The 25,964-nt window shown below is 41.7% G+C and overlaps 1 protein-coding gene across 3 annotated transcripts in view; it reads left to right on the top strand.

Moving 5' to 3' along the window:
• The window catches only part of LOC103971234 (probable pre-mRNA-splicing factor ATP-dependent RNA helicase DEAH9), a 39,035-nt gene that overhangs the window by 5,251 nt on the left and 7,820 nt on the right, over positions 1 to 25,964 (top strand). For 2 of the 3 annotated variants that reach the window (XM_009385201.3, XM_009385203.3), the window contains 9 exons: positions 65 to 170; positions 290 to 336; positions 454 to 537; positions 608 to 661; positions 12,294 to 12,394; positions 14,501 to 14,591; positions 17,652 to 17,816; positions 21,744 to 21,833; positions 21,905 to 21,976. In XM_009385201.3, coding sequence (XP_009383476.2) covers positions 65 to 170; positions 290 to 336; positions 454 to 537; positions 608 to 661; positions 12,294 to 12,394; positions 14,501 to 14,591; positions 17,652 to 17,816; positions 21,744 to 21,833; positions 21,905 to 21,976 — 810 coding nt within the window. The remainder of the gene's footprint in view (positions 1 to 64; positions 171 to 289; positions 337 to 453; positions 538 to 607; positions 662 to 12,293; positions 12,395 to 14,500; positions 14,592 to 17,651; positions 17,817 to 21,743; positions 21,834 to 21,904; positions 21,977 to 25,964) is intronic. The other variant, XM_065173292.1, reaches the window with a different exon arrangement.

Here is a 25,964-nt window from a genome sequence, read left to right as displayed (position 1 = left end):
TTTATTATGGTTGGACTCCGGGCATTTGAATGTGGTGTTTGATTTTCATTTTAATATGGTGCAGGAGCCAGCTGGTGATATTCTGGTGTTCCTTACGGGTCAAGATGATATTGATGCTGCTGTAAAGTTATTGAGGGAGGATACTCAAGATGATCGAAGACACACATCAGGTAGATTTGTGTCTTCTTTGAATCATATATTTACTTTCATTTTGTTTTTAAAAAAATGAAAAGGGTTCTGGCAAAAAGCATCTTGAAGGTAGTAAATGACAGTGTAGCCTTGCTACTAGGGTTGTTGGTTTTGCCATTATACTCTGGACTTTCACGTGTTGATCAGGTACATGTTGGATAACAATTACTTTGAGCTAGCTAGTCTATATCAATTAAGTAAATCCATCAGTATGGGAGTTGTTTGATCAGTTAGATGCATCCACATGAAAATTGTTGTCTTTAGGATCTGGTATTTGCTCCTACTCCCAAGGGAAAGAGGAAAGTTGTGATGTCAACCAATATTGCAGAGACATCATTGACTTTAGAGGTATCAACTATTCTGTCTTTACTCAAAGCAATTTCAATGGCTTAATTTTGTCCCTTCCTGATTTATGCAGGGTGTTGTCTACGTTGTGGATAGTGGATTCTCGAAGCAGAGGTTTTACAATCCGGTATATTGTATAATTAGTCATGCATAATTTTGATGATGTTTTCCTTTGTTAAGACATGAAATATAATGTTACTAGTTCCATGAAGCATCATGGGAGAACATGAATCTATATGGACAACAATAATTGACATAAAACAATAGTATAATGCAAGGTTTGCTGTACCGTACTGTATCGGTGTTTCGACTCGGGCTCGGTGTACCGGGCGGTACATCAGAGCGTACCGAATAAATTTTTATTTTTTTTTCATACTGTAGTAGTGCTACAGTGTAGTACTGTAGCACTGTAGCGGTACCGGGCGGTTCGCGTACCGGTAACCTATCGGACCGGTACATACCGCCTGGTACGGGCGGTACGCTTTGGTACGGGCAGACCTTAGTATAATGTACTTAGGCCACACTTTTTAGTTGCCCACAATCTTTTATTTCTCTAAATTCTTTTAGTTTTTAGATTAAAGAATTATCTATGTGTATGTATTTTTGTAGGAATAATGTGATAGGTGGGAGAAATACAAGGAGGCAGGTCTATATTTGGAGAGCTCATATTTGTATCCACTTCTAGCTACGTTTTTAATTTCGAATGATACTGCCCGTACCGGGCGGTACGTACCGGTCCGCCAGTAGATTGGTACACGGACAACCTGCTACTGAGCGGTACCGCCGATTGGGGCTGTTTCTGCCCTGTTACCACGTGAAATCGGTCGGTGATGGTTGATTTCAACCGTCGTCGCTCGCTACGAGACGGTATTAGCCGAGGGAGAAGGAAGAAGAGGGAGAACTTGGAGATCTGACGTCGCTCTCCCTTGACGATCCTGATCTGTTGTCGCCCTCCCTCGTTGGACGCCATAGATGAGATGTCGCCTCCTCCTCGTCTGAGGCGATGAGGCTTTGGTGTCGTCGACGACTTCTCCTCATCCATGCGAGGAGAAGAAGCTTCGTGAGGTTTCTTCTCCCCATGCGGGGAGAAGAAACGAGGCGATGTCGCCCTTTTTTATTTTTGAACTTTATTTTATATATATATATATATATATATATATATATATATATATATATATATATATATATATATATATATATATATATATATATATATATATATATATATATATATATATATATATATATCGAGCGTTACGCCAAATCGTACCGCTCGATACTCCGGTACGATACGAAATTGCGAACCTTGACTTTTAATCAGTAATTATGGATTTATATAGGGAGATTAGACATATATAAAATTATGTAGTTCCAAACATTCAATACATATATGGATATAAGTCAGATGTATACAACAACAACAAAGCTATAAGTCCCAACTATTTGGGGTCGGCTACATGGATCTTTTGTTGCCATTGAGATTTGTAAAAAGCTATATGTTTAATTAAGTTTAGAGTACTTAAATCTTTGTTTATAGTTTCTATTAGGGTCTTCTTAGATCTTCCTCTATCTCTTCTTGTACCACTAACATTAATCATTTCACCTCTTCTAACTATTGTATCCATAGGTCTCCTAGGCACATATCCATACAATCTTAAACAATTCTCTCTCATCTTTTCCTCTGTCGAAGCGATATAGTTGTTCACGAATAAATATATTTTTCCTATCGTTCCTATTAACTCCACACGTTCATCTTAGCATTCTATGAAACAAATATATGACTAATATAAATTTGGCCAAGTCTAAATTAACTATAGAGGTGAAGACTATATATATATTGATATATAGTTAGCAAAAATTGTGACACTAGGTCAAAATTATCGGCCTTAGTTGTTATAATAGAAAACTTTAATTAAATTAACATCTGTCTGTCTGTATATAAGGAAAAAAAGAAGAAAAAGTGTATGTATATATAAAAATCATTAAATAACATTTGTTTTTATATAATTAAATTTAACACTGTGAGATACATATAGATTTCAGATTTTTGGGTACAAATAGAATAAATTCATATCTAAGGGCAAAAAGTTGGATATAAATATGGATATGTGACAAGTCAAACATTTAGGTAACTATATCTGACTCAATTTAAATACAAAATCAGATTTAGATAGATATTATCTTACCCCACTTCTAACCTTCGGTTCAAGCTAATATACAATTTGCTTTATTGGGAAGAACGTTTGGTTTTTTAGCTGTGGATTAGAAAAAAAGGTAGACAAAGGATAATTAATTATGGTAGAGCTAGGTTAAATGAAGTAGGTGTTTGTTATTTAGGAAAGGGAAGGATGGAAGGACAATTGAGATTATTTATGAGAACTCAAATAGCATTGGCTTATATGAGTCAATTAAGAAGGGCGGAGAAATACTTAAAAACTCAAAAGGAGGATGTGAGGGTCTTTAATTTTCTTCTGATGGTACTTGGTGATACTTATCTAACAACTTATTGTTCACTGGCTCATAATATTTGGCTTTGTAATCTTTATGTTGTGGTGATATAGTTGAAACTTGAAACAAAGATTTTTTACATCAGTACTAGTACCTGTAATAGTATTTTACCAGATTAGTATTCACTGACTAATATAGTCTGAGTCACAGTACTCCGTTCCAGGAAACACCATTTTGGGTACTAGATTAGTATTAATCTTAGGTTGAACATGTATGCATTGTCTTATCATGGACTTAGCTGGTTTTATTTAAGTTGTGCGGCACCTTTGCTTATTTGTTTGCAAATGGTCGGCTTCCCTAAAACCTTTTATGGTCTCTTAAGGATATGCAAAATAGAAGACGGGTCAGATGAAGCGTTTAACTCAAGATCTCATTGGAGCAACTTTCCTCTTTGCATCCTTCCCCCTGAAAGTTTCAGAGACCACCATCCCCTTGGACTACTCCGCCTTGTTGAACAAACTATGCATTGTTCCGTAATCGCTAACACACTTGTTAGAATGTGACTCTTCACTAATATAGTCTCCGTTGTGCGCCTCAAGGCCTAGCAACATGCTAAATCTACTGCACACTTTAGCTTCTTATAGAGGTATCCTTCCCATGCCGAAGAGAAAGTTTTTATACTCCATACTGTCGAGTTTCAGTTGCCTTAGGATGGCTATAGACAATCCATCGTCTGCATACAAGCTCTTGCATGAGTACTGAATTCTTCGAGTTAGCAATTTCCTTCACTTCTGTGAGCTTTGCACAACTCTTTCAGTTATCGAGCAACTCATCCCTCCTTGCACGGTCTTTGCCAAGCGCCCCTACTTGCCTTAAACATCGTCAAATTTGGTTGCCAACGTTGAGTCGAGCCATAGCTCGAACTTAGCCATCTCAACCTTTGTGTGTTATGCATTCTTCCCAGCTTGCTTATCCTCGTGGTGCCTCTTGCACGAAGGGTTAACCATTTCTTTGAATGTTAATATCGAATTCTTGCTCCTCCGAGTGACTCCTTTCTCTACGTCTCTACGCTCGTTTCCCTTAAATGGTCACGCGTGCTGGTTGCCATCAATGCAGTCCCGTTAGGTCCCTTACGTTTGCATGTCAAGTGTTTCTAAGTATGCTTGTCCCGCTCTAAATACCATATTGTCACGAACGGTCGTCGCGCACCCGCAACAACTTTGTTCAACGAACCGTTCGTCGCTCACACCCGCATGTACAGCTGCTTGACAGCATGTTTTCCCATGGTTTTGGGTCATTTTGCTTGTAAATATGTAAGTTCGAACAAGCTGCAGCGTTGCAAAGCGATCGCTCACCGAACCGAGCAAAACAGCCCCAAAACAGCCCAAAATGACTCCGTTTTCGTGTGCCGCGGGAGGTGAGCGGAGTGCTGCCTCCGCTCACCAAAATGTCAGCCATCTCAGCACCCAGGAACCCCCCGGGTGGCACATGGTTGGATGGGGCTTCGGTTATATACCGGGCGTTGAACACTCTTTCGCAAGTTCGCACGTGACCTTTACGGGAACTTGGTGTTGCGTCCGGGACCAGGTGAGCGGCTGTTTGTGGGCTTGCAGCTGTTCGTTCATCCTTGAAAGCCTTGTTTTTCTCCCTCTCCCTCTCTTCTCTTGTGCACACAGGGTGTTCGACGAATTGCTTGTAAAGCTTTCCTTTTCGCGAGACTTCGGGACTTGTCCGTTGCTCGTTCTTTCGATCTAACTCTCTTTCTCTTTTACAGGTCCTTCGGGACCTGCGAGAGGTTACAAAGTGGGCTGATCCTTGCGGAGCAAGATCGCAAGGGCGAAGCGCGACTTAGGCAACGCAAGCTAAGTTCGCGTCTTTGCCGCAAGAGTGACTCGCGACTTAGGCAATGCAAGCTAAGTTCGCGTCTTTGGCCGCAAGGGTGCCGCACGCCTTAGGCAATTCCAGCTAAGGTCGTGACATTGTGGTATCAGAGCGGGCAAGCTCTTCGATCGAACAGCGAACGAACTTCGTAACTTCGCCATGGCAAAGCATCGTGGCGAATCAAGCAAGACGGGGCAAGCCGGACCCTTGCCCCAAGCAGCCGCAGGTGGGCTGCATGTGCACACTCGCTCTCATGCTGTTGGAGCCGCTCACGAGGATCGCGGCAGCGAACAGGATGAGCGAGAAGTTGGTAACTCTCCGCGAGCGGAGGAAGCGCAATCTGGTGCGCTAACTGGGAAAAAGAGTCATAAGGAGAGACTTACGACGGCGGAAACCCGCCTGGATGTTCTGGAAGCGAGCATGGAGGAACTCTACCATGGCCAACAAAGACTTGTTGGGGTAGAGAGCTCGCAAGAGGAAGCGGAGTCCAGGATCGACAAGGTCGAGGCCCTAGTCGACCGACTGTCCGATGACACCAAGGACTCCGTGCTGCACTTACAGGACGTTGTGGCGGAACTCACGGCAAAGGTGGCTATGCTCACAAGAACGCTAAATGCGGGAGGAGGCAACACCCGCGTTGCACCGCCACAAAACTTGAGGGCACCTGAGCCCCATGGATACGGAGGGGCCAGAGATGCCAAGGAGCTCGAGAACTTTCTGTTCGACATGGAGCAATACTTCCGAGCTACGAGGCCCGATTCTGAAGATACCAAAGTTTCTATAGCAACAATGTATCTGAATGGAGATGCGAAACTTTGGTGGCGAACTCGTTGGGAGGAGATCCAACAAGGTCGGTGTCGAGTCGACACATGGGAAGACTTGAAGCGGGAGTTGAGAACTCAGTTCCTACCGGAGAACACAGAGTTCGTCGCAAGAAGGAAGTTGAGACAACTCCGCCAAAGTACCACCATCCGAGACTATGTAAAGCAGTTTTCTGCACTGATGCTGGACATACAGGACATGTCCGAGAAGGACAAGTTGTTCAGCTTCCTTGATGGTTTGAAACCATGGGTTCAGCAGGAGCTGAATCGAAGGAATGTTACCGACGTGGTCGGGGCAATTGCAGCTGCAGAAAGGCTCACCGACTTCGTTTCCTCTGAAGACCCAGCGAGGAGGAAACAATCTTCAAGCAATCGCCCTCCAAAACACTCTCGAGGGAAGGAGCTCGGGGGCGAACAGAAGAAGAAGAGCTCCCACAAAGGGCCGAACCCGAAAGGCAAGGCCTCAAAACCGGGAGGATGCTTCTTGTGCGGAGGACCGCACATGGTAAGGGAGTGCCCACAGAAACAGGCACTCAATGCTTTGACGGCTTCCATCCACCCTCCCCGATCGGACAAGGGCAAAGCTGTTGCTCTTAGTTCGAGCAGTTCAGAATCCAGCAGCGACGATGAGGAGTCGCAAGGACCCCGAATGGGAGCAATGCGTCTGTTGAACGCTATGCGGGGTCAAGTGGGGGAGAACATGAAGACGAAGGCACAAAAAGCAGGAAGCAGCGAGCTAATGTATGTGGACATTAAGCTAAATGGCCAAACGACCCGTGCAATGGTGGATACGGGTGCTACCCACAACTTCATAGCCGATCGCGAAGCACAGCGACTTGGGTTGACATTGGAGAAGAGCCCAAGCCGAATGAAGGCGGTGAACTCGGAGGCCAGGCGAATCTCCGGGTTGGCGAAGGGTGTTCCTATCAAAATCGGGACTTGGAGCGGAAACACCAACATGATGGCCGTGCCACTAGACGACTTCCAAGTGATCCTTGGAATGGAGTTTATGCATGCGGCGAAGTTGGTGCCGATGCCGTTCTTGAACTCCCTATGTATGATGGGAGGCGATGACCCCTGCGTGGTTCCCGTCTCTCGGAGAGGAACCAAGGAGCCCCAACTGATTTCGGCATTACAATTGAAGAAAGGGGTGCGAAAGGGCGAATTGACATTTGTGGCTGCTATGAAGCTAGAGCCACTCAACGAAGAAGCCATTCAAGAACCTGCTGTGGTGGCGAACGTCCTGAAGGAGTTCAAAGACGTTATGCCACCCGAGTTGCCGAAGACTCTTCCACCACGCAGAGGCGTGGATCACAGTATCGAGCTGGAGCCAGGAGTGAAGCCTCCAGCGAGACCACCCTATCGCATGCCCCCGCCAGAGTTGGCAGAACTCAGAAAGCAGTTAGGTGAACTGCTAAGCGGTGGTCTCATCCGCAGCTCAAAAGCACCTTTCGGAGCTCCAGTTCTCTTTCAGAAGAAACAAGATGGGAGCCTCCGATTATGCGTCGACTACCGAGCCCTCAACAAAGTAACAGTGAAGAACAAGTATCCCATCCCGCTCATTGCGGACTTGTTCGATCAATTGGGCAAGGCGAAGTATTTCTCAAAACTCGACCTCCGGTCGGGGTATTGGCAGGTGCGCATTGCTGAAGGCGACGAAGCAAAGACTACTTGTGTGACCAGATATGGAGCGTTTGAGTTCTTGGTGATGCCTTTCGGTTTAACCAACGCTCCGGCCACATTCTGTACTCTCATGAACCAGCTATTCAAGGAGTATTTGGATAAATTCGTGGTCGTCTACTTGGACGATATCGTCGTCTACAGCCAAACGCTCGAGGAGCACGTCAAGCACCTTCGGACGATTTTCAAGGTTCTCAGGGAGAACACGTTGTTCGTAAAAAGGGAGAAATGCTACTTTGCTCAGACTGAGATCCTATTCTTGGGGCATCGAATCGGTGATGGCTCCATTCGGATGGATAAGTCGAAGGTGCAAGCAGTTGCGGAATGGCGAACTCCAAAGAAGGTGCCAGAGTTGAGATCCTTCCTTGGTTTCGTCAACTACTATCGACGCTTCATCGCGGGATATTCGAAGCGGGCAACCCCTCTGACGGAGTTGCTGAAGAAGGAGCAGCCTTGGAAGTGGTCTGACAGATGTGAGATAGCATTCCAAGATCTGAAGGCTGCTGTTCTGGAAGAACCAGTGCTCAAATTGCCAAACTATGGAGAGCCCTTTGAAGTCCATACAGATGCTTCGGACTTTGCTATTGGTGGAGTACTCATGCAAGAAGGTCATCCGGTGGCCTACGAGAGCCGCAAACTCAACGAGACCGAGAGGCGGTATCCAGTGCATGAGAAGGAGATGACAGCGGTGATCCACTGCCTACGAGTTTGGCGACACTACCTCCTCGGGTTGCGATTTGTGCTGAGGACAGACAACATCGCCCTGAGTTATTTCCAAACTCAGAAGAAGCTCTCCCCAAAGCAAGCACGGTGGCAGGACTTCCTGGCTGAATTTGATATGGCAATGGAATATAAGCCTGGGAAGGCAAATGTCGTGGCCGATGCGCTGAGTCGGAAGGTGGAGTGCGTGAATGCTACACAACTGGAGGGCAGAGGCCAAACAAGTCAGTTACACTCCAACTTCCTTTCCCGAATAAGAGATGGACTGTATAGTGATCCCCAGGCAGTTATCCTGATGCAGCTCATCAAAGAAGGTAAGGCACGACGATTTTGGGTCCAGGAGGGACTTGTTTACACAAAAGGGAACAGGGTTTATGTTCCCCGAGTGGACAATTTAAGGCGTGAACTCTTAAAAGAGTGTCACGATTCCCTTTGGGCTGGACATCCCGGCATTCACAAAACTTTGGCTCTCGTGGAGAGAGCCTTCTACTGGCCGAAGATGGGGATTGATGTGGAGGAGTATGTTCGAACATGCCTTACTTGCCAACAAGACAAGGTGGAGCAGCGGAAGCCGGTGGGACTTTTGGAGCCGTTGCCCGTACCAGAAAGGCCTTGGGAGAGCATTTCCTTAGACTTCATATCAAGCTTGCCACCTGTAGGGGGACTTGGATCGATACTTGTGGTGGTCGATCGGTTTTCAAAGTATGCAACTTTCATTGCTGCTCCCCTACACTGTTCAGTTGAAGAGGCGGCCAGACCGATGATGAAGGGTGTAGTGAAGTATTGGGGAGTCCCACACAATATCGTTAGTGATCGAGATGCTCGGTTCCTGGGACGTTTCGGGACCGAGCTATTCAAATTGTTGGGGTCAAAGTTATACTTCTCTACAAGCCTCCACCCCCAGACGGATGGTCAGACTGAAAGAATAAATTCGCTCTTAGAGCAGTATCTCCGGCACTACGTGAGTGCCAATCAACGAGATTGGGTGAAGCTGTTGGACATCGCCCAATTCTCCTACAACTTGCAGCGGAGCTCTGCATCCAACAAGAGCCCCTTCGAAATTATCACAGGACAACAACCGTCGACTCCGCACACTATGGCAATTGGGTATACTGGGAGTAGTCCATCAGCCTACCATTTCGCGAAGGAGTGGCATCGAAATGCCGATATTGCGCGGGCTTACTTGGAGAAGGCGGCAAAACGGATGAAGAAGTGGGCGGACTTGGGAAGGCGACCACAGGAGTTCAAAGTTGGCGATTTGGTGTTGGTAAAGCTCCAACCAGCATCACTCCAATTCTTCAGGAAAAGAGTCCACAAAGGATTGGTGCGTAAGTATGAAGGGCCCTTCCCAATTATCAGCAGGGTAGGCAATGTTTCTTACAAGTTGCAGCTGCCGGCGTGGTTCAAAATTCACAACGTTCTTCACGCCAGCAACCTGAAGGCCTACCATTCAGATCCGCAAGATGCTTCTCGAAGTGTTCTAACTCGGCTACCTCCCATCACAGCCTCCTACGAGAAGCGAGTGGAAACCATTCTGGCGGATCGCAAGATAAAGCTACCCAACGGAGCGGAGCAAACAGAGTACTTGGTGAAGTGGCGAAAGCTTCCCCGAACTGAAGCTAGTTGGGAGCCTGAAGACGCCCTGCGACATGAAGAAGACGTCATCAACAACTACCAACAAGCGTCGACGAGGGCGTCGACAGTTTAAGTGGGGGAGAATGTCACGAACGGTCGTCGCGCACCCGCAACAACTTCGTTCAACGAACCGTTCGTCGCTCACACCTGCATGTACAGCTGCTTGACAGCATGTTTTCCCATGGTTTTGGGTCATTTTGCTTGTAAATATGTAAGTTCAAACAAGCTGCAGCGTTGCAAAGCGATCGCTCACCGAACCGAGCAAAACAGCCCCAAAACAGCCCAAAACGGCTCCGTTTTCGCGTGCCGCGGGAGGTGAGCGGAGTGCTGCCTCCGCTCACCAAAATGTCAGCCATCTCAGCACCCAGGAACCCCCCGGGTGGCACATGGCTGGATGGGGCTTCGGTTATATACCGGGCGTTGAACACTCTTTCGCAAGTTCGCACGTGACCTTTACGGGAACTTGGTGTTGTGTCCGGGACCAGGTGAGCGGCTGTTTGTGGGCTTGCAGCTGTTCGTTCATCCTTGAAAGCCTTGTTTTTCTCCCTCTCCCTCTCTTCTCTTGTGCACACAGGGTGTTCGACGAATTGCTTGTAAAGCTTTCCTTTTCGCGAGACTTCGGGACTTGTCCGTTGCTCGTTCTTTCGATCTAACTCTCTTTCTCTTTTACAGGTCCTTCGGGACCTGCGAGAGGTTACAAAGTGGGCTGATCCTTGCGGAGCAAGATCGCAAGGGCGAAGCGCGACTTAGGCAACGCAAGCTAAGTTCGCGTCTTTGCCGCAAGAGTGACTCGCGACTTAGGCAACGCAAGCTAAGTTCGCGTCTTTGGCCGCAAGGGTGCCGCACGCCTTAGGCAATTCCAGCTAAGGTCGTGACAATATGTCACAGATTTAGCTAGTTTTACCTAAGTCGTGCGACACTTTTATGTGTCTGTTTGTAAAGGGTTAATCTCCTTAAAACCTCTTATGGTCCCTTAAGGATTTGCAAAAGAGAAGACGAGTTAGATGAAGTGTTTAGTTCGGGATCCCACAAGCAGACATTTCAGCAAACACTTGATATACAATACAAATTAGAAACATGGACTTCACAAGCTCTGAATGATCGCGTGACAAAGGGTCCAAGGTGGTCCACCGCGGTCAAAAATTCCCACAAGTGCTCACATGACATTGTTGCGGAACAAGGCAGCGAACCAACCCTAGGCAATACCCCAAAGGCCCATCCAGCCATGTGTCATCTGGGTAGCTCCAGGGTGTTGTACTGGCTGATACTCCACACTACTCTGTGGAGCTAAAAAACTCTCAAAATCGCTATTTGGACGACTTATTTTTGGGCAGTTTTGTCTCTGCGTGACGACTGCACACAATCTGTGCTTACAGGACTAAAACAGCCATGAAAACCAATTAAAATGGGACTGTCAAGCCTACTGCAAGCCCTATATATGTTGTGCAAAGAATGAACAAAACCAAAAGATAGAGACATATACAAACATTACATCGAACACATCGTGTACAGATTTGTCTGTGACAGGTCGGTACTAGTGTGTCAACACATGGTATATTGGTATGTATCGATGATTCAAAGAGGATGAAGAAGAAGAGGAATAGATGGCTATAGAGGAAGATGGCTATGGAGGAAGAGGAGGAAGAAGAAGACTCAGGAAGGAAGAGGAGGAGGAAGAGAAAGAGGAGGAAGAGTAGAAGAAGAGGAAGCATACCTTCAGTCAACAACACGCAGTGGGTGACAGGGAGGTAGGTGGCAGCGATTATGCACTTCTTGCTTATGGAGAAGAGGGCTTGACTCGCATTTGTGAGGCCTAATTGAATGTTGAACTTTTAAGGTTTTTTTTTAATGGGTTGGACCTGACTGCTCAAAACAAGGGTAGTCTGCGTATCGATTCATGCCCGGACTGATATGTATCACCCATTTCATACCGGTCTAAATGAAACATCATTCCATGCTTCATACTATTAATTATTTAATACATTAAAACAACAGTATATCATTATAGTATAGGACTAGTATCATACTGTCAGTACCACCAGTATACTGCAATATTTGAATTTATATAACTTGGAGAGTGAGCCAACCAACAATTGTGGATATTTTGCTTTTTTGCTTATGCTATGTTTCTACTTCTATTTCCACCACCATCATCTCATTAATTTTTTTGCTGATTACTGAAAATAAATTTTGAGCTATTGTGCAAAAAAATTAAATACTTGATTTTGTGGTCTTTGTTGATGGGACATTCCTATGGTTAGTGCATTGTTACATACGTGATAGGTTTTTGGTTTCACGCGTCTTGTACGCTATTCAATGTAATAGAATTTTTTTTCCTTTTCTTTAAAAATACTTGATTTAGTGCTGTCTTTCCATTGTCTTTCAAAGGTTCATTTTATGACATAGGTTTCACTTATTTCATCAATTCCAATTTAGCAGTAATTTCTTTAGAGAAGCAATATAACATATAGATGGCATATTTTATGTTTAATTATGAACTGTCATGTTGTGACAATTAGCTATTTTGTTGTGCATATTTTTGTTATAAGCTGTTGCTAACATGCTTGTTATTAGATTTCTGACATTGAGAGCTTGGTGGTGACACCAATATCTAAGGCTTCTGCAAGACAAAGGGCAGGGCGAGCTGGAAGAATACAACCAGGGAAGTGCTTTAGGTAATACCGAAAGACCACTTTTGGAGTTCCTATAATTTACTACTGAATTTCTGTCTGAGATGCAGTTAAAATAATATAGTATAATGCGTTTGTTATCTTTTTTATTTTTAGTGTTTAATGTGTCAGAGGTTAGTATGTCTGCAAGGTGAAAACTTGCACCTCTCTGTCTTTAAGGATGGGATGGTGTTTGGGGATCTTTGCATAGAGCTTCTTTCATATCAAGGTTCGTAATACCGTACCGTACCGGTATTTCGACCTGGGCTCGGTATCGGTACGGTACGGTATACCGAGCTGTCACAACCTTAGCTGGAATTGCCTAAGGCGTGAGGCATCCTTACGGCCAAAGACGCGAACTTAGCTTGCGTTGCCTAAGTCGCGAGTCACCCTTGTGGCAAAGACGCGAACTTAGCTTGCGTTGCCTAAGTCGCGCTTCGCCCTTGCGATCTTGCTCCGCAAGGATCAGCCCACTTTGTAACATCTCGCAGGTCCCGAAGGACCTGTAAAAGAGAAAGAAGTTAGTTCGAAAGAACGAGCAACGGACAAGTCCCGAAGTCTCGCGAAAAGGGAAGCTTTACAAGCAATTTGTCGAACACGTTGTGTGCACAAGAGAAAAGAGGGAAAGGGAGAAAAACAAGGCTTTCAAGGATGAACGAACAGTTGCAAGCCCACAAACAACCGCTCACCTGGTCCCGGGCGCAAAGACAAGTTCCCGTAAAGGTCACGTGCGAACTTGCGAAAGAGATCTCAACACCCGGTATATAACCGAAGCCCCATCCAGCCCTGTGCCACCCGGGGGGTTCCTGGAGTCTGAGATGGCTGGCATTTTGGTGAGCGGAGGCAGCTCTCCGCTCACCTCCCGCGGCACGCGAAAACGGAGCTGTTTTGGGGTTGTTTTGCTCGGTTCGGTGAGCGGTCGCTTTGCAACGCTGCAGCTTGTTTGAACTTACATATTTACAAGCAAAATGACCCAAAACCAAGAGAAAACATGCTGTCAAGCAGCCGTACATGCAGGTGTGAGCGACGAACGGTTCGTTGAACGGAGTTGTTGCGGGTGCGCGACGACCGTTCGTGACAAAGCGGTACATTCGGGCGTACCGAGTACTGTAGCACTGCTACAGTGCTATAAAACACTGCTACAGTGCTACAGTGCCTCGGACCGGTAACAGTCGGTCCACGTACCGAAAACCTGTCGGATCGGTACGTACCGCCTGTACCGGGCGGTACGGCTCGGTACGACAGACCCTGTTTCATATGACTTGTTTATGTTACTCACCAGGGTCTTTTATGTCTCCATTTATCCACCCTATAATTGCCAATAATCTGATATAAATAGTAGCCATCACATTGAGAGCCATTAATAAACTATCGTGAAGTGATATAAAAAATTTTCTCCTATGGAATTGAGCTGCATCAGCATGGAAAATTGTTTGCTGCTTCAAGCTTAATTGTGCCATGTTACTTAGTATTGCACATGTAATTTCATTTGCAATTTTTTTTCTGTATCGGACCTTCAGGAGCAAATGATTTTAAGTTCTATGCTTCTTGTGCATCTATTGATGGTGAATTTGCTTTGCTGTTGCAAAGAATGATCTTGTTCAAATTTTTCATATGTAAGAATAAATGGATGTTCTTTGCACATGATGCCGTAATGTAGTTGTAGTTGTGCCTACACTAAAGATAAAAGTTTCTTATGAGTGCTTGTGCAACAGACATGATGATTAATCATCCCTCCCCCTTCCAGCAAGCCAAAAAGGAAAGAAAGTCGTACATCCTTTTGCGCTGGACTGCCGGTGGAGTTTGCATTCTTTTCACCTCTGGCTAGATTATCTTTTTCCTATCTTCTCTCCAGTTGTGCCTCTCTAGAAAGCAGTCTTAATTTCACAGCAGTGTAGTGGCTAGGGAAATACCTTTGGCATTCGAAGCCAAAAAAAGAGAAAAAGATGGGGTTAAATTTGTATGTCTAATACCTACCAAGCTATCTTCTGCTTTGATTGGTTGCTTTGTATTTTTGATACTAATCTCACACTATCGCCCTAAATGTGCGGTGGCAGCCATCAAAACTCTAGCCTTTCACTGTTTGTTGACTTTGTTCTCATCATTTCACAGGTTATATACAGAAGAGTACTTTTTGAAGGAAATGCCCACAGAAGGAATTCCAGAAATGCAACGATCAAACCTTGTCTCGTGTGTGATACAAGTATGTAAGTCATTGGGATTTCTAATTCTTTTATTTCTTTTGGTTTTCCTTATTTATTTTGTATAATATTGCCTGTTAGCCCCTGTTATCTTTAGGGTTTTTGTATTAGTGCTACTTATTTTACTTGTCCATGCCTCTGTGGTATGATCGAGTACACATGTCAACCATTTAGAGAAAGAATTTACACACCCTTGGACTATGTAACAGGAGTCTTTTTTAATGTTATTCTTTAATTGTCATTCTATATTTGTGTATGGTCTTTATTTTGTAAATACAAAGTTGCAGGAAAGAGCTGGTATCTCTTATAATAATAGAAAGGTTGCATAACTCATTAAAGACTGTATTATCGCCCATGGTTCTGTGATTTAGCCAATCTTTCATGGCTTGGGAGATTGGTTTGCTTATTCATAAAGAAACAAATAAAAACCAAAAAAAGGATGACTCTGAATTCTATTCAATGATGAAGTAAATGAAAAAGAAAAGAGTTTGTTTGACTACCCCCAGCAAGATCTACATTTTAAATTGCATACATGTGATTTATAATTAGGATCCAAATGATCATCAATTTACCATAAGACCTTCGTTTTAATGGTTAATTGTAATACGAATATAAATAACAAATATAAAATACACATATGCCAAATTGTAATCTATGTCAGTAAAATTAATTTGAATCATATAAATTTAGAACTACATAAGTCTTAAAATATAAAAGACGTCTCTCCGAAACCTTGAAATAAAAACGTAATTGTAGAGAAATTTTGTACTATTAAAGGTTTAATCATCATTATATGAACATTTTGGATTATTGCTAATATTTATGGTTAAATATAATCAGGAATATGCATTGTGGTTTGGGGTCCTGGGGATTGAAATGCAACATTGAAGGGTCTGAGCAATTAAATATTTAGATATAGTAGATTTTAGGGACTAAAATGGACAACCTAGTGTGAGTTTCTCGTCAATGTAGAATGAATTCTGGGAGGGTCGTTATGCACATTTTTACCTTCATAAGCAGAGAGACTTTTGAAATATCTCCCTTGGGATTCTAAAGTGTGATGTAGAACATAGTAGAAAAGTAGAGAGAAAGAGAGAGGAAGAGAAAGAAAGAGAAGTGTGGGATAAGAGAGGAGAGTAAGAGACGAGAAGATGCAATTCTTTTTATTCAAATATGACGTAAGTTATCAATTAACAAGCTCAACTATTTATAGGGGTTTAGAAGCCTTAGGATAATTAATAAAAGCATTGATTCCTAGGAGTAATCTCTTAGGGAGTTAGTATGCCTTTTAGAAATCCAAAATATGACTTCTAGGATACCTAAACAATAAATGAGCTCACTTAATACAAAAAGAGTCCCTTGATGGTGTTTAAGACTATATTAGATATGTTGCCAATATTTGGTAGTGGATCCTATCAGTTTCATTTTTGCAAATCGTACACGTTCGACATCAATCATTCGATACCACTTAAAGTTGTCTTCCATGCTATCTCACCAATCAACAAACATATTTGGTTCAAACCTACCATCAAAGTTCGACGCATCCACTTTGACCCTTCTAGCCATTTCCCTCATATTGTCAGCAAACCAAACTCATTTGCCATTACTTGATTTTGTGAATTACTAGTAGGTTCTAGGAATTCATTATTAAGGTCAAAGGCTTGGTCATTAGGAATTGTTGGTGCATGATTGTGAACAAGTGCCCTATAGGTAGACCTAGGATTTGTTTGAATTGGGGCTTAGGTAGTAGGTAAAATTATTTGATTTGAAGCTATGAATTGTGAAGAATGGACATGTTGCCTAATCGACTCATCAATCGCCTCATTCATGGGTCGTTTTTTAAGGTGTTGGAGAGTTCTTAGGACTTGGGTCATTTTGTCACATAACTGGTTCAACATTGTGTCATGATTTGCTAGCTTAGTTCGAAGGGTGTTTACCTCATTCTGTTGGTTTAGGAATTCATTAGGATTGGTTTGGTTTTCACGTCGTCGAGTCATGATCTAATGCTATCGACAAATTATCTTTTTGTAATGAGGTTGTTAATTGTTGCAATGCACAAGGTGGAAATGCAATGTTTCAATGATACTCATTTTTTTTTCTTACATTTTGTTTTGGTTTTTTTTAGACAACTTTCAAGGGTTCAAATTTTAGTGGTACTGTAGTTGTAGCTAAATGGGAGAGAGAGGGTGATAAATAGAAAAACAAAAGGAGAAAACGAGAGGAGAAGTGATGAAAATCATGATCTAATAAAATATACGATTTTTCTTTCTGATAGAAAAAATATTAGTAAAGTTTTCAAAATTTTACTCGGCACTGAGAGCTATGTGGTCCACTAATTCCGTAGGGACAGTTACCCCAAAGTCTAACTCCATACGCAAGGGGTTGACGTTGGAGGTGTAAGGATTTGTAAGTGACGTCAGTATTGGTTGAAGGTGCTAGTTGGGTTCCAATGAGGTATAGGGCAGGTTTCTTGATGAGCTTTGATACCAAATTGATGTAGAACAAAGTAGGAAAGTAGAGAGAAAGAGAGAGGAAGAGACAGAAAGAGAAGTGTGAGATAAGAGAGGAGATTAAGAGACTAGAAAAGATGTAATTCTTTTCATTCAAATATGAAGTAAGTTATCAATTGACAAGCTCCATTATTTATAGGGGTTATGAGCCTTAGTGTAATCAATGAAGGCAATGATTCCCGAGAGTAGTCTCCTAGGGAATTAGTATGTCTCTTGGAAATCCAAAATATGATTTCTAGGATATCTAAATAGTAAATAAGTGCACTTAATATAAAAGGAGTCCCTAGAAATACCAAAAAACTTGTTCAATTTTCAACACAAATATTAGAATTTCTAGGCGAACTAATTGATAACTTTTTGTTGATTTCTTTACCTAGAATAAACTTTTTTGAAATCCTTTGTATAGCTAGATGATTCTCCATTAAAATGATACTTAATAATTGATAATTATGATATTATTTGTCTTCATTGTTGCTTTTTATATTGCACAGTGTTTCAGCCTATCTTCAAGATTCAAGGGCAATACCTAATATTAATAATTTCAATTTGCAGTTAAAGGCATTGGGTATAGATAATATATTGGGCTTTGATTGGCTAGCTTCTCCACCACCAGAGGCAATGGTGCGAGCTCTTGAAGTTCTATACTCTCTTGGAATTCTTGATGAAGATGCCAAACTCACGTCACCTATTGGTTATCAGGTGGCTGAGATTCCACTGGTATTGGCTTTAACTTCAATTGTTAATAACACTTCTTTACAGATGCATTTTTTTTAGTTAATACTTTTTTCCTTAGTTATTTGTTGGATAATTGGGATTTTTAAGAAAGATTGTGTAACGTCATATCCATTTAGTGACAAACATGTCTTATGGTTTATTTGTAGTGGGCAATGGTTTGTAAATGAAATAAAACTAGCACCACCAAGCTGGGACTTAGTGTGGTTTGTGATCATTCTAGCAAGGAATTGAATCTTGGGTACCAATGTCGCACCGGCCCGTGTAGACCACTGTGGCATACTTAGGTATGAGTAGCAAAAAACGGAACTAGTTAAAGTGCCATTAGTGACAAACATGTGTTATGGTTTAGTTGTAGTGGGCAATTGATTGTAAATGAAATAAAACTAACACCACCAAGCTTTGTGGTCATGCTAGGAAGGAATTGAATCCTGGGTATCAACCTCACACCGGTACTGTGGAAACCAGTGTTGCATACTTGGGTATTAGTAGGAAAAAAAGGAACTAGTTAAAGTGCCATTAGACTTATATACAGAAATATGTTTTGATCATCCATAAGTGGTCGAACTGATATGGTTGGTATGCCCACCAACTTGAATGGGTGCATGTTAATTCTTGTTTTTGGTGCAAGTTTGTACTCAAGGTTCTCCTTTCAATTAATTTGTGAAAGCTTTGAGGAGTCAAAAGCTGTAGCCCTATGTCAACTAAATCGATTGGTAGTTAGATTATCAATTTGCTCTTTGAGCAATAATAGATAATAAAGGACCTTCAATCTCATTGCATTGAGAGCATAAGTTTATGGAAGTTCTCCGCTGTAGGGAAATGAATGATTGCATGGCGTGGTGCAAGGTGGTTGGATGCAGAAGAGCATCATGATAACGAATTGGATCAGATCTGTCACTGTAACCAAAGCAAATCGTATTTGTTGGAGATGGTTACAATAGTTGGCAATGAGAAAATGACAAAAGCCATGATGCAGCTGAATCACATCCCACTTCCATTCTGTGACCGAATTAGACCATGAAGCATCTCATTTCGATAACGTGGACCATGATACCCGTGAGCTATGTTTTGCAGGTCAAACGACTGACTCCCATTTGTACCTGACACCACTTTTGTGACAAAGGTGGTCCTGAACCAGGTTGGCTCTGTAACACCTTTTAACGAGGTAGACACTAGAATTGGACATTAGCAAGATGATAGTTTCTCCAATACTTTGAGGTCTTCTAGTTTTCTATCTGTATCTTTAAACCTTTGCCACAAATAATATTCCAAGTTACCAAACACCACTCCCATTAATGCTATTTATGTGCTATTGAAGTTACAGTAAGAAGGTTTAGAATTGGACTTTTTTAGTTGACCAGTTAGGGAGGAGGAAGATAGACGTAATAGAGAGGCATAAATTAACCAGGTTAACCTGTCATTTAAAGAGAGGAGATTTTTTTCAACTTGTTAATGTTTTGTCAAAGTGATGCGATGGTACTTATGGAAAAACAGCTGAAGCATAGTGGTGTTAGGTGGCAGATCTCTAACTTCTGGAGTTGTTGTTTCTATTACACCTCGATTATTCCATGCTGATAGTTAGAGGATGTTTGTGACAGGATAGAGGGCTACATGGGTCTACTACCATTAGCTTAGGTCTAAGCATTTTGGGTTTTATGATTTTTTGGTTCATCAAGTCAGTGAGTTAGTTTCTTGTCATGCTAGATTGTGATAATTGTTATCAAATGGCATGATGAGGGAGCCTAAGTAGCAAAAGGCTACTTATGTATGAAGCTGGAAGCACTTTATGGCACAAAATCACCATGCGGCTCGGTCCTACATATTGCCTAATAGAAATAATTTTGGACATATTGGATACTGATGAGGATGTCAAGCCTCTCGAGTGGTGGAGATTGCTACACCCTTGACTAAGATGTTTATGAAGACAGAGACTAGATCGACCTACTACCAATAACTCAACCTTAAGCATTTTAGATCACATAATTCTAGATTCATCAAATTAACAGGCCAATTTTCCCATTAGGGTAGATTGTGACAGTTTTGAGTAAGTTGGTTGACCTACATATTTCATAAAGCAGGATAGGAGAGTCAAAGTGATGAACCTATCATTACTAGCACATAGAACAGCAGTCATCCAGACAGCAATGCAAGATGAATTTTACATCGATATTTTTCAGCATAATCCCATTTACAAACCCTTTCAATAATGACATCTATCGATGGACTGAGAGGATGAGAAAAGGAATCCTTTTGTCTTACCCCTCCTTTAGGTTTAAACCAATTTCTAGGTTCTTCTTTGAAAAAATATTGCAGCATTAGTGGAGGTGATGCATATCTTGATTCAATTAATCCACTTTTGTTTGAATCCTCTTAATTTAGGATAGATCTCAACTGAATTTGTGAAATCCTTTGTAAGCAGAAGCCTGAACATCATCCTTCACCATGTAGTCATGATATTTTTCAGCAGTTCTTTTAATTTTTTTTTTCTATCATCTATTACAACATGACGTTCTTTTTATTAGGAAAAGGTCCTAAGGCTTACAGGACAAAACAAGGACCGTATATCAAATCTTGGCTGCTAGACCTTTTTCTTCCTCCATCATTCTTTAATTGTCAAATATAGTACCATTAACTTATATCTTTTATTGTTCTTTGGAAAATGATTTATTATAGTGTTGAACTTTTTTTCCTTTGTTCTTTAAACACCTTGTTTTGTGCTGTTTTAGTATCTCATCGTTAAAATCCAACTTAGATGCTGAACTTGAGATACTGGCAAACAATGGTAAACAAATCTCTCATCTTTTGACTCGGAAATGTGTAGCTTCTAAATTGCTGGATGACGATAATGATAGTTGTAGACAATGAAGTGCCCTAGCAACAAACGTCTTGATGCATTAATTGTTGTAGCACTTTTTACATTGTAGCATGCCATTTTACTCTTGTTGTAACTTAGAATAAGGATCGCCTTTTCGGGTGTCGAACTTGTTACTGTGATCTAGTCGGACTGGTACATAATGGTCAAAACTAATGTTTAGCACTAGTGTTTTGAAGGGGAATAAAAAGAGGGAGAAGAGAAAAGCGTGGTGGAGGAACAAGAGGAGGAAGAAAGAGGAAGAGGAAGGAAGAAGGGGAGGCAGCGCAGGAACAAGAGGAGAAGGAAGGAGGGGAAGTAACGGAGGAGGAAGAAGACAGAGCTGTGGAGGAGGAGGAAGAAGAAGGAAGAAGACGGAGTGGTGGAGGAGGAGAAGGAAGAAGGGGAAGCAGTGGAGGAAGAAGGAGCGATGAGGAGGAAGATTATGGAGCAGTGGAGGAGAAATAGGAAGAGGAAGGAAGAAGACAGACCGATGGAGGAGGAGAAGGAAGATGAGGAGGAGAATAGGAGGCATGTGCCGGAGAGATAAACGACAACGGGTGGGCAACGTCTGATGGCAGCGGCATGGGGAGAAATGGGTCGCAAGCTCTAATCTAGGGACGGTGTCGTATGTTTCTTTAGGTCTTTTTATGTATGATTTGGACTGGACCACCCGAAATGGGAGTGGTCAGTGCACCGGTCCACGCCCGAAGCAGTACATACCACTCGTTTCATACCATTTCGGATGGTATGGCGGTCTTTGACTTGGAAGGCACATCTCACATTTGAAGCAGCATATTGGGACTTTTTTGAGCACGTGGCAAATTTGTACTAGTGGACTAAGGTTGAAGGAGGCATATCTGATTGTATATGTTGAAAACAATGGCTTCTTTATCTTCTGCTATGAACAAAATTTTCTTTTACGTGTTTATCCTGATCTGTAAGCTTTATTGGTCCATTATTTCATGCTTCTGTGGAATTTTATCTTCAAATTTTCCTTCAATCTTTGTGCATTTTTATTTTATTCTAACATTATAGGTTTTAACAAAAAATTCCAGGACCCTATGATCTCTAAAATGATCTTGTCAGCATGTAACTTTGGTTGTTCTGAGGAGATAATCACTATAGCAGCAGTTCTATCTGTTCAGGTGATTTTCTGCAGCTTCAAGGTTAAATTATTGCCCTGTGAAAGGTGCTTGATATTTATGGATGCCTGCAGTCTATTTGGGTTTCTATGTGGGGAGCACAGAAGGAATTTGATGAAGTGAAGTTACGTTTTGCTGCTGCAGAGGTACCCTAATCAACTTCTAGTATGTGGAGTTTCAGTAGCTGATAGTTTGGTCTTGATATTATTGTTACATCATTTTCGCTGTATTAACTATGAATATTACGTTTCTAGTGATCCTTACATGGTACCACTTGCAATGGAGTACTTCATGCAAATTGTTGTTGGGGGACCTGTTGGGGGATTAATGATTCTTTTACCATTCATTATAAATAGTTTTAAACTTATTATCTATTGTGGAAGCAAGTGTTATGAACAAAAAAAACCATAATTGATTTCTTGTACATATTAAGAGGAATGGATTGTCTAGGAATCAAGTGGATTAGTATAACTCATTTTTGGCTCTATTGAAAACCAAGCTACTCTAGAATCAACTAACTTATATTTGCACAAAAATAATCAGTTTTGTTATGTATAATATCAAGGCAAGGAATCTGTTACCTATCATGTAGGTATTGGGAATAATGCTGTGAAAAACAATAAAAAAGGGAGGAGGCAAGGATTCAGTAAAACAAACTTGATTAACATAAAAATCAATTTTAAATAATGGAAGCGTGAGTAGTGGATATTTAAACACCCTAGTATTAAGGCGAATGAAAGTTTTTTATGTTCCCCTTTTGGAATAGCTTTTATGTTGAACCATATGTTTCCGACTTCGTCAAAGGGGTAGGATAATCAAAGGAAAGAAGAGAGAAAAGATGAGTAATAACTAAATTTCTTGGACTCGCTCTATAAGTCCTTCGAACTCATTTTGGGAGGAAGATCGTGACCTCACACTATTTACATATATTGTGAGAAAACAAAATTGTTTCATTTATTAATATCTCAATTACAAACCCATTTTTCCTTTGTATAGACAGAAAAATCATAGACGAAAACTATAAAATTAAAATCATAGGTGAGAAGCTTACGTTGATGTAAATCATGATATTTTTTTCTTTGGATTTGATGAATTTTTAGATTTGCTTTATCAAATATTTTTTTTTGTTGATCAGATATTTGATTGTGAGAATGAACTTTAGTATTAAGGTTGCTCCTCTACAACATAGGAGACTAGTGTTCAAGTCATGAAACCACCTCTCTAAATATAGAGGTAAAAGTGTGTACATTGGTCCTCAGATCCTGTATTTGTAGGAACCTCATATGTTGTGTTTGTCTTTTTCTTCTATAATTGTATTTGATTGGTATAATTTATTCTTTGTAGATTCTTCAATCATGATAAAATTTTCTTGTATGTACAATTTTTAGTTAAGCCTTATAATCTTAAATCCAAGTTTTAAAATACCAATCATATTAGTTGGTACAGATCAGTTGGTTAGTATTAGTCTGATTGTGAACTGGTTCATGAACCACTGAGTTTCATTTTGTTTAAGATTACCCCACATGGTTTTACTAGTTAAGAACCAGGAATATCATCGTATCATCTTTTTAATTTTTTATAGCTATTGACAATTATTAGTTTTTCTTCTTTCTTTTTTCCCCCTCTCATCCTCTTTTTTCCGCTTTTTCTTTCTCTATTTCATGTAGCACTCTCTCTCTATCCGTGGCTCTGCCTCTTCACCTCCTTGTTGTCTCGCTGCCACGAGCTCCTCCTTGTTGTGTCATCATCTCCTCGTCATAAGCTCCATCGCGTCTTCATATGTCCCCTCCACCACCTCCATTGCTTCATCTCCCCTTCTTCCCTTGCACCGGTCTTCTTCCTCTTTCGTTTTCTTGGCGGTACTGACCTATACCGAGTGTTTTTCTGTCGACACTTATGGAAACTGTACCAATTCAATCATGTACCATGTATCTATCACAATTAGCTGGAATTATGTAAGCCGTAAAGCACCCAAGCAACATTTATTTGCGAGGGGTTAGCCTAGTTGCAATCTCCTTTCAGGCTATGAAGATTTGCAAAGAAGAAAACAAGTCAATCAAAGAAGAAAACAAGAAGCAAAAATTTTGTAAAGGGATTGTACAAGCAAAGAACTTTGTTAGGCACAAAAAAGGGACACTTGCAGGTTTTGATTGCCAATGTAAAAGGGTTATGGGAGAGTATGTTGGGATCTAATGGACAACTGTCCAATTCACTTGAAGCCCTCTCAACAAGGGAACCCACTAAAGACTATCAACCACTCGTCCTAGACAATACTAGACCCTCATCCAGCCATATACCAATATGGGGGCTTTAGGATGTTGAAATGACTGGCGTTTTATACTGTAGCTCAATTTAGGGATGTAGGGTTGTCTTTGTGCAATTTTGGCTCTGTGTGAGTGTTAATGGATGAAATTACTAGTGAAGTGTTTGTACCAAGGTTTGCAATGTTATGCAGTGAGTTATATTTATCGGTCCGATAGCCTATTGGTACGTAGACCAAGGTGAATTGGGTCTTATATCCAAGACATGGTCTAGAACACCCAGTATACCCGTTCTAGGTACTGTACCACTTCGTACAGGGCTTTTATAGTTTGGTACAAGGCTTGTACCACCTGGTATAGGTTGGTATAGGTCTTGTATCAAAGAACTTATTTTTTTGATTTTTCAGTCTTTTTTAGGATTTTTCTGAAACTCGATATGTATAGTAGGCGTACTGACAATCAATACAATAGTATAAACTGGTATAGTACCGGTCCGTCCCTTGACTAGTACACTACTGATTCATGAAATTCTGAACCTTGGTTTGTAGAGTTATGAGACACAAAATTACAAGCCAAAAGAGGTTATGAAACTACCACATGCCTTGCTACTAACAACGATACAAAAATGACACAAAATGATGGACTACTCGCTTGACACAGTTGTGGGCATTGCAGGGATGTTGAAAGTTGCAACTATCCATAACATTCTCTCACACTTAATCCGTTGACGTCCTCATTAACGTATGCTGGTACTGCAAAGGCCGTCCTCCAATTCCCAACTTGCTTCTTGCGAGCATTATACCACTTCACCAAGTACTGTGTTTGTTCTATTCCATTAGGAATTTTACACTTGCAATCTGCCAAGTTATCTTTAACTTATCAGTTGTAGGACATCTTTGTGGGTGGTAGACTAGTTGGATGTTCCTTGAAGGATCCTGTGGATTAGAATGATAAGCCTTCAAGTTGCTCATATGGAATAGATTGTGGACTATGAATCATGTTTCGCGCTGAACTCTCTGTGATACATTGCTTATCCTTCCAATGACCAGAAAAATGCCTTCATGTTTGTGCGCTAGTCCTTTGTTCACTTGTTGCCATAAGAATTGGAAGATGCTGATTGCAGCTTGACCAACATCATATCATCAACTTTAATCTCTTAGGTCACCCTCCCTAGTCTACCCACTTTATCTTCTTTGCAGCCCTCTCCAACCTTCTCCAAGTAGGCTAGTGCTATCTTTGCCTTTCTATGCCATTCCTTCCTAAAATGATAAGTAAATGAAATTCTTGTTGTTCATGGGTGTTCTCTTTGCATGTAGAGATCGGATGAAAATCACAATTCTTAGTCCGTTATAATTTCATTTAGGTGCTTTAGGACTCGGATATTAGCCTTTTTACTTAGAGCTTAAGCTGGTTTATTTGATCACCATCTCTTCTCGTGTGGGCTCTATCCCCATAATTTGCTTTCCGTTTTTGTAGAGTTTCATGGAGCTTGCATGAAGTGCATTCCTCTTGACCGTTGACGTGGATGCCATGCTTTTCTTGAGCGGCTTCTCTAGGTTTGTCATGAGTCCTCACTCGTCCTTCCACAATGAATGACTAGAGCTACTCCTGTTGAGAAACCTGGGGCAGCATCATATGCGTAGCGAAAGAATAGAAAACAAAAATCTCAGATTTCCCACAGAAAATAATTTCTCGTCGTTGTGTGAAGATTGGAGCACGAAAAAACGCAAAACCGAAAAACTACATGTATATGAAAGATGTGTTACTTAGGGAGATCGTATATCCCTGAAAACCTGCAGGTTTGTGGAAGAGGATGAAGGAGGTCAACTCTCCTCTTTAGCGGTGATCCATACGGCAGGCGCTGTGAAGACGC

This window comes from Musa acuminata, chromosome BXJ3-11 (genome assembly GCF_036884655.1).
Source record: "Musa acuminata AAA Group cultivar baxijiao chromosome BXJ3-11, Cavendish_Baxijiao_AAA, whole genome shotgun sequence".
Lineage (NCBI taxonomy): Eukaryota > Viridiplantae > Streptophyta > Magnoliopsida > Zingiberales > Musaceae > Musa > Musa acuminata.
The sequence above is the reverse complement of the archived record's forward strand: the minus strand, read 5'-3'. Positions and strand labels throughout refer to the sequence as shown.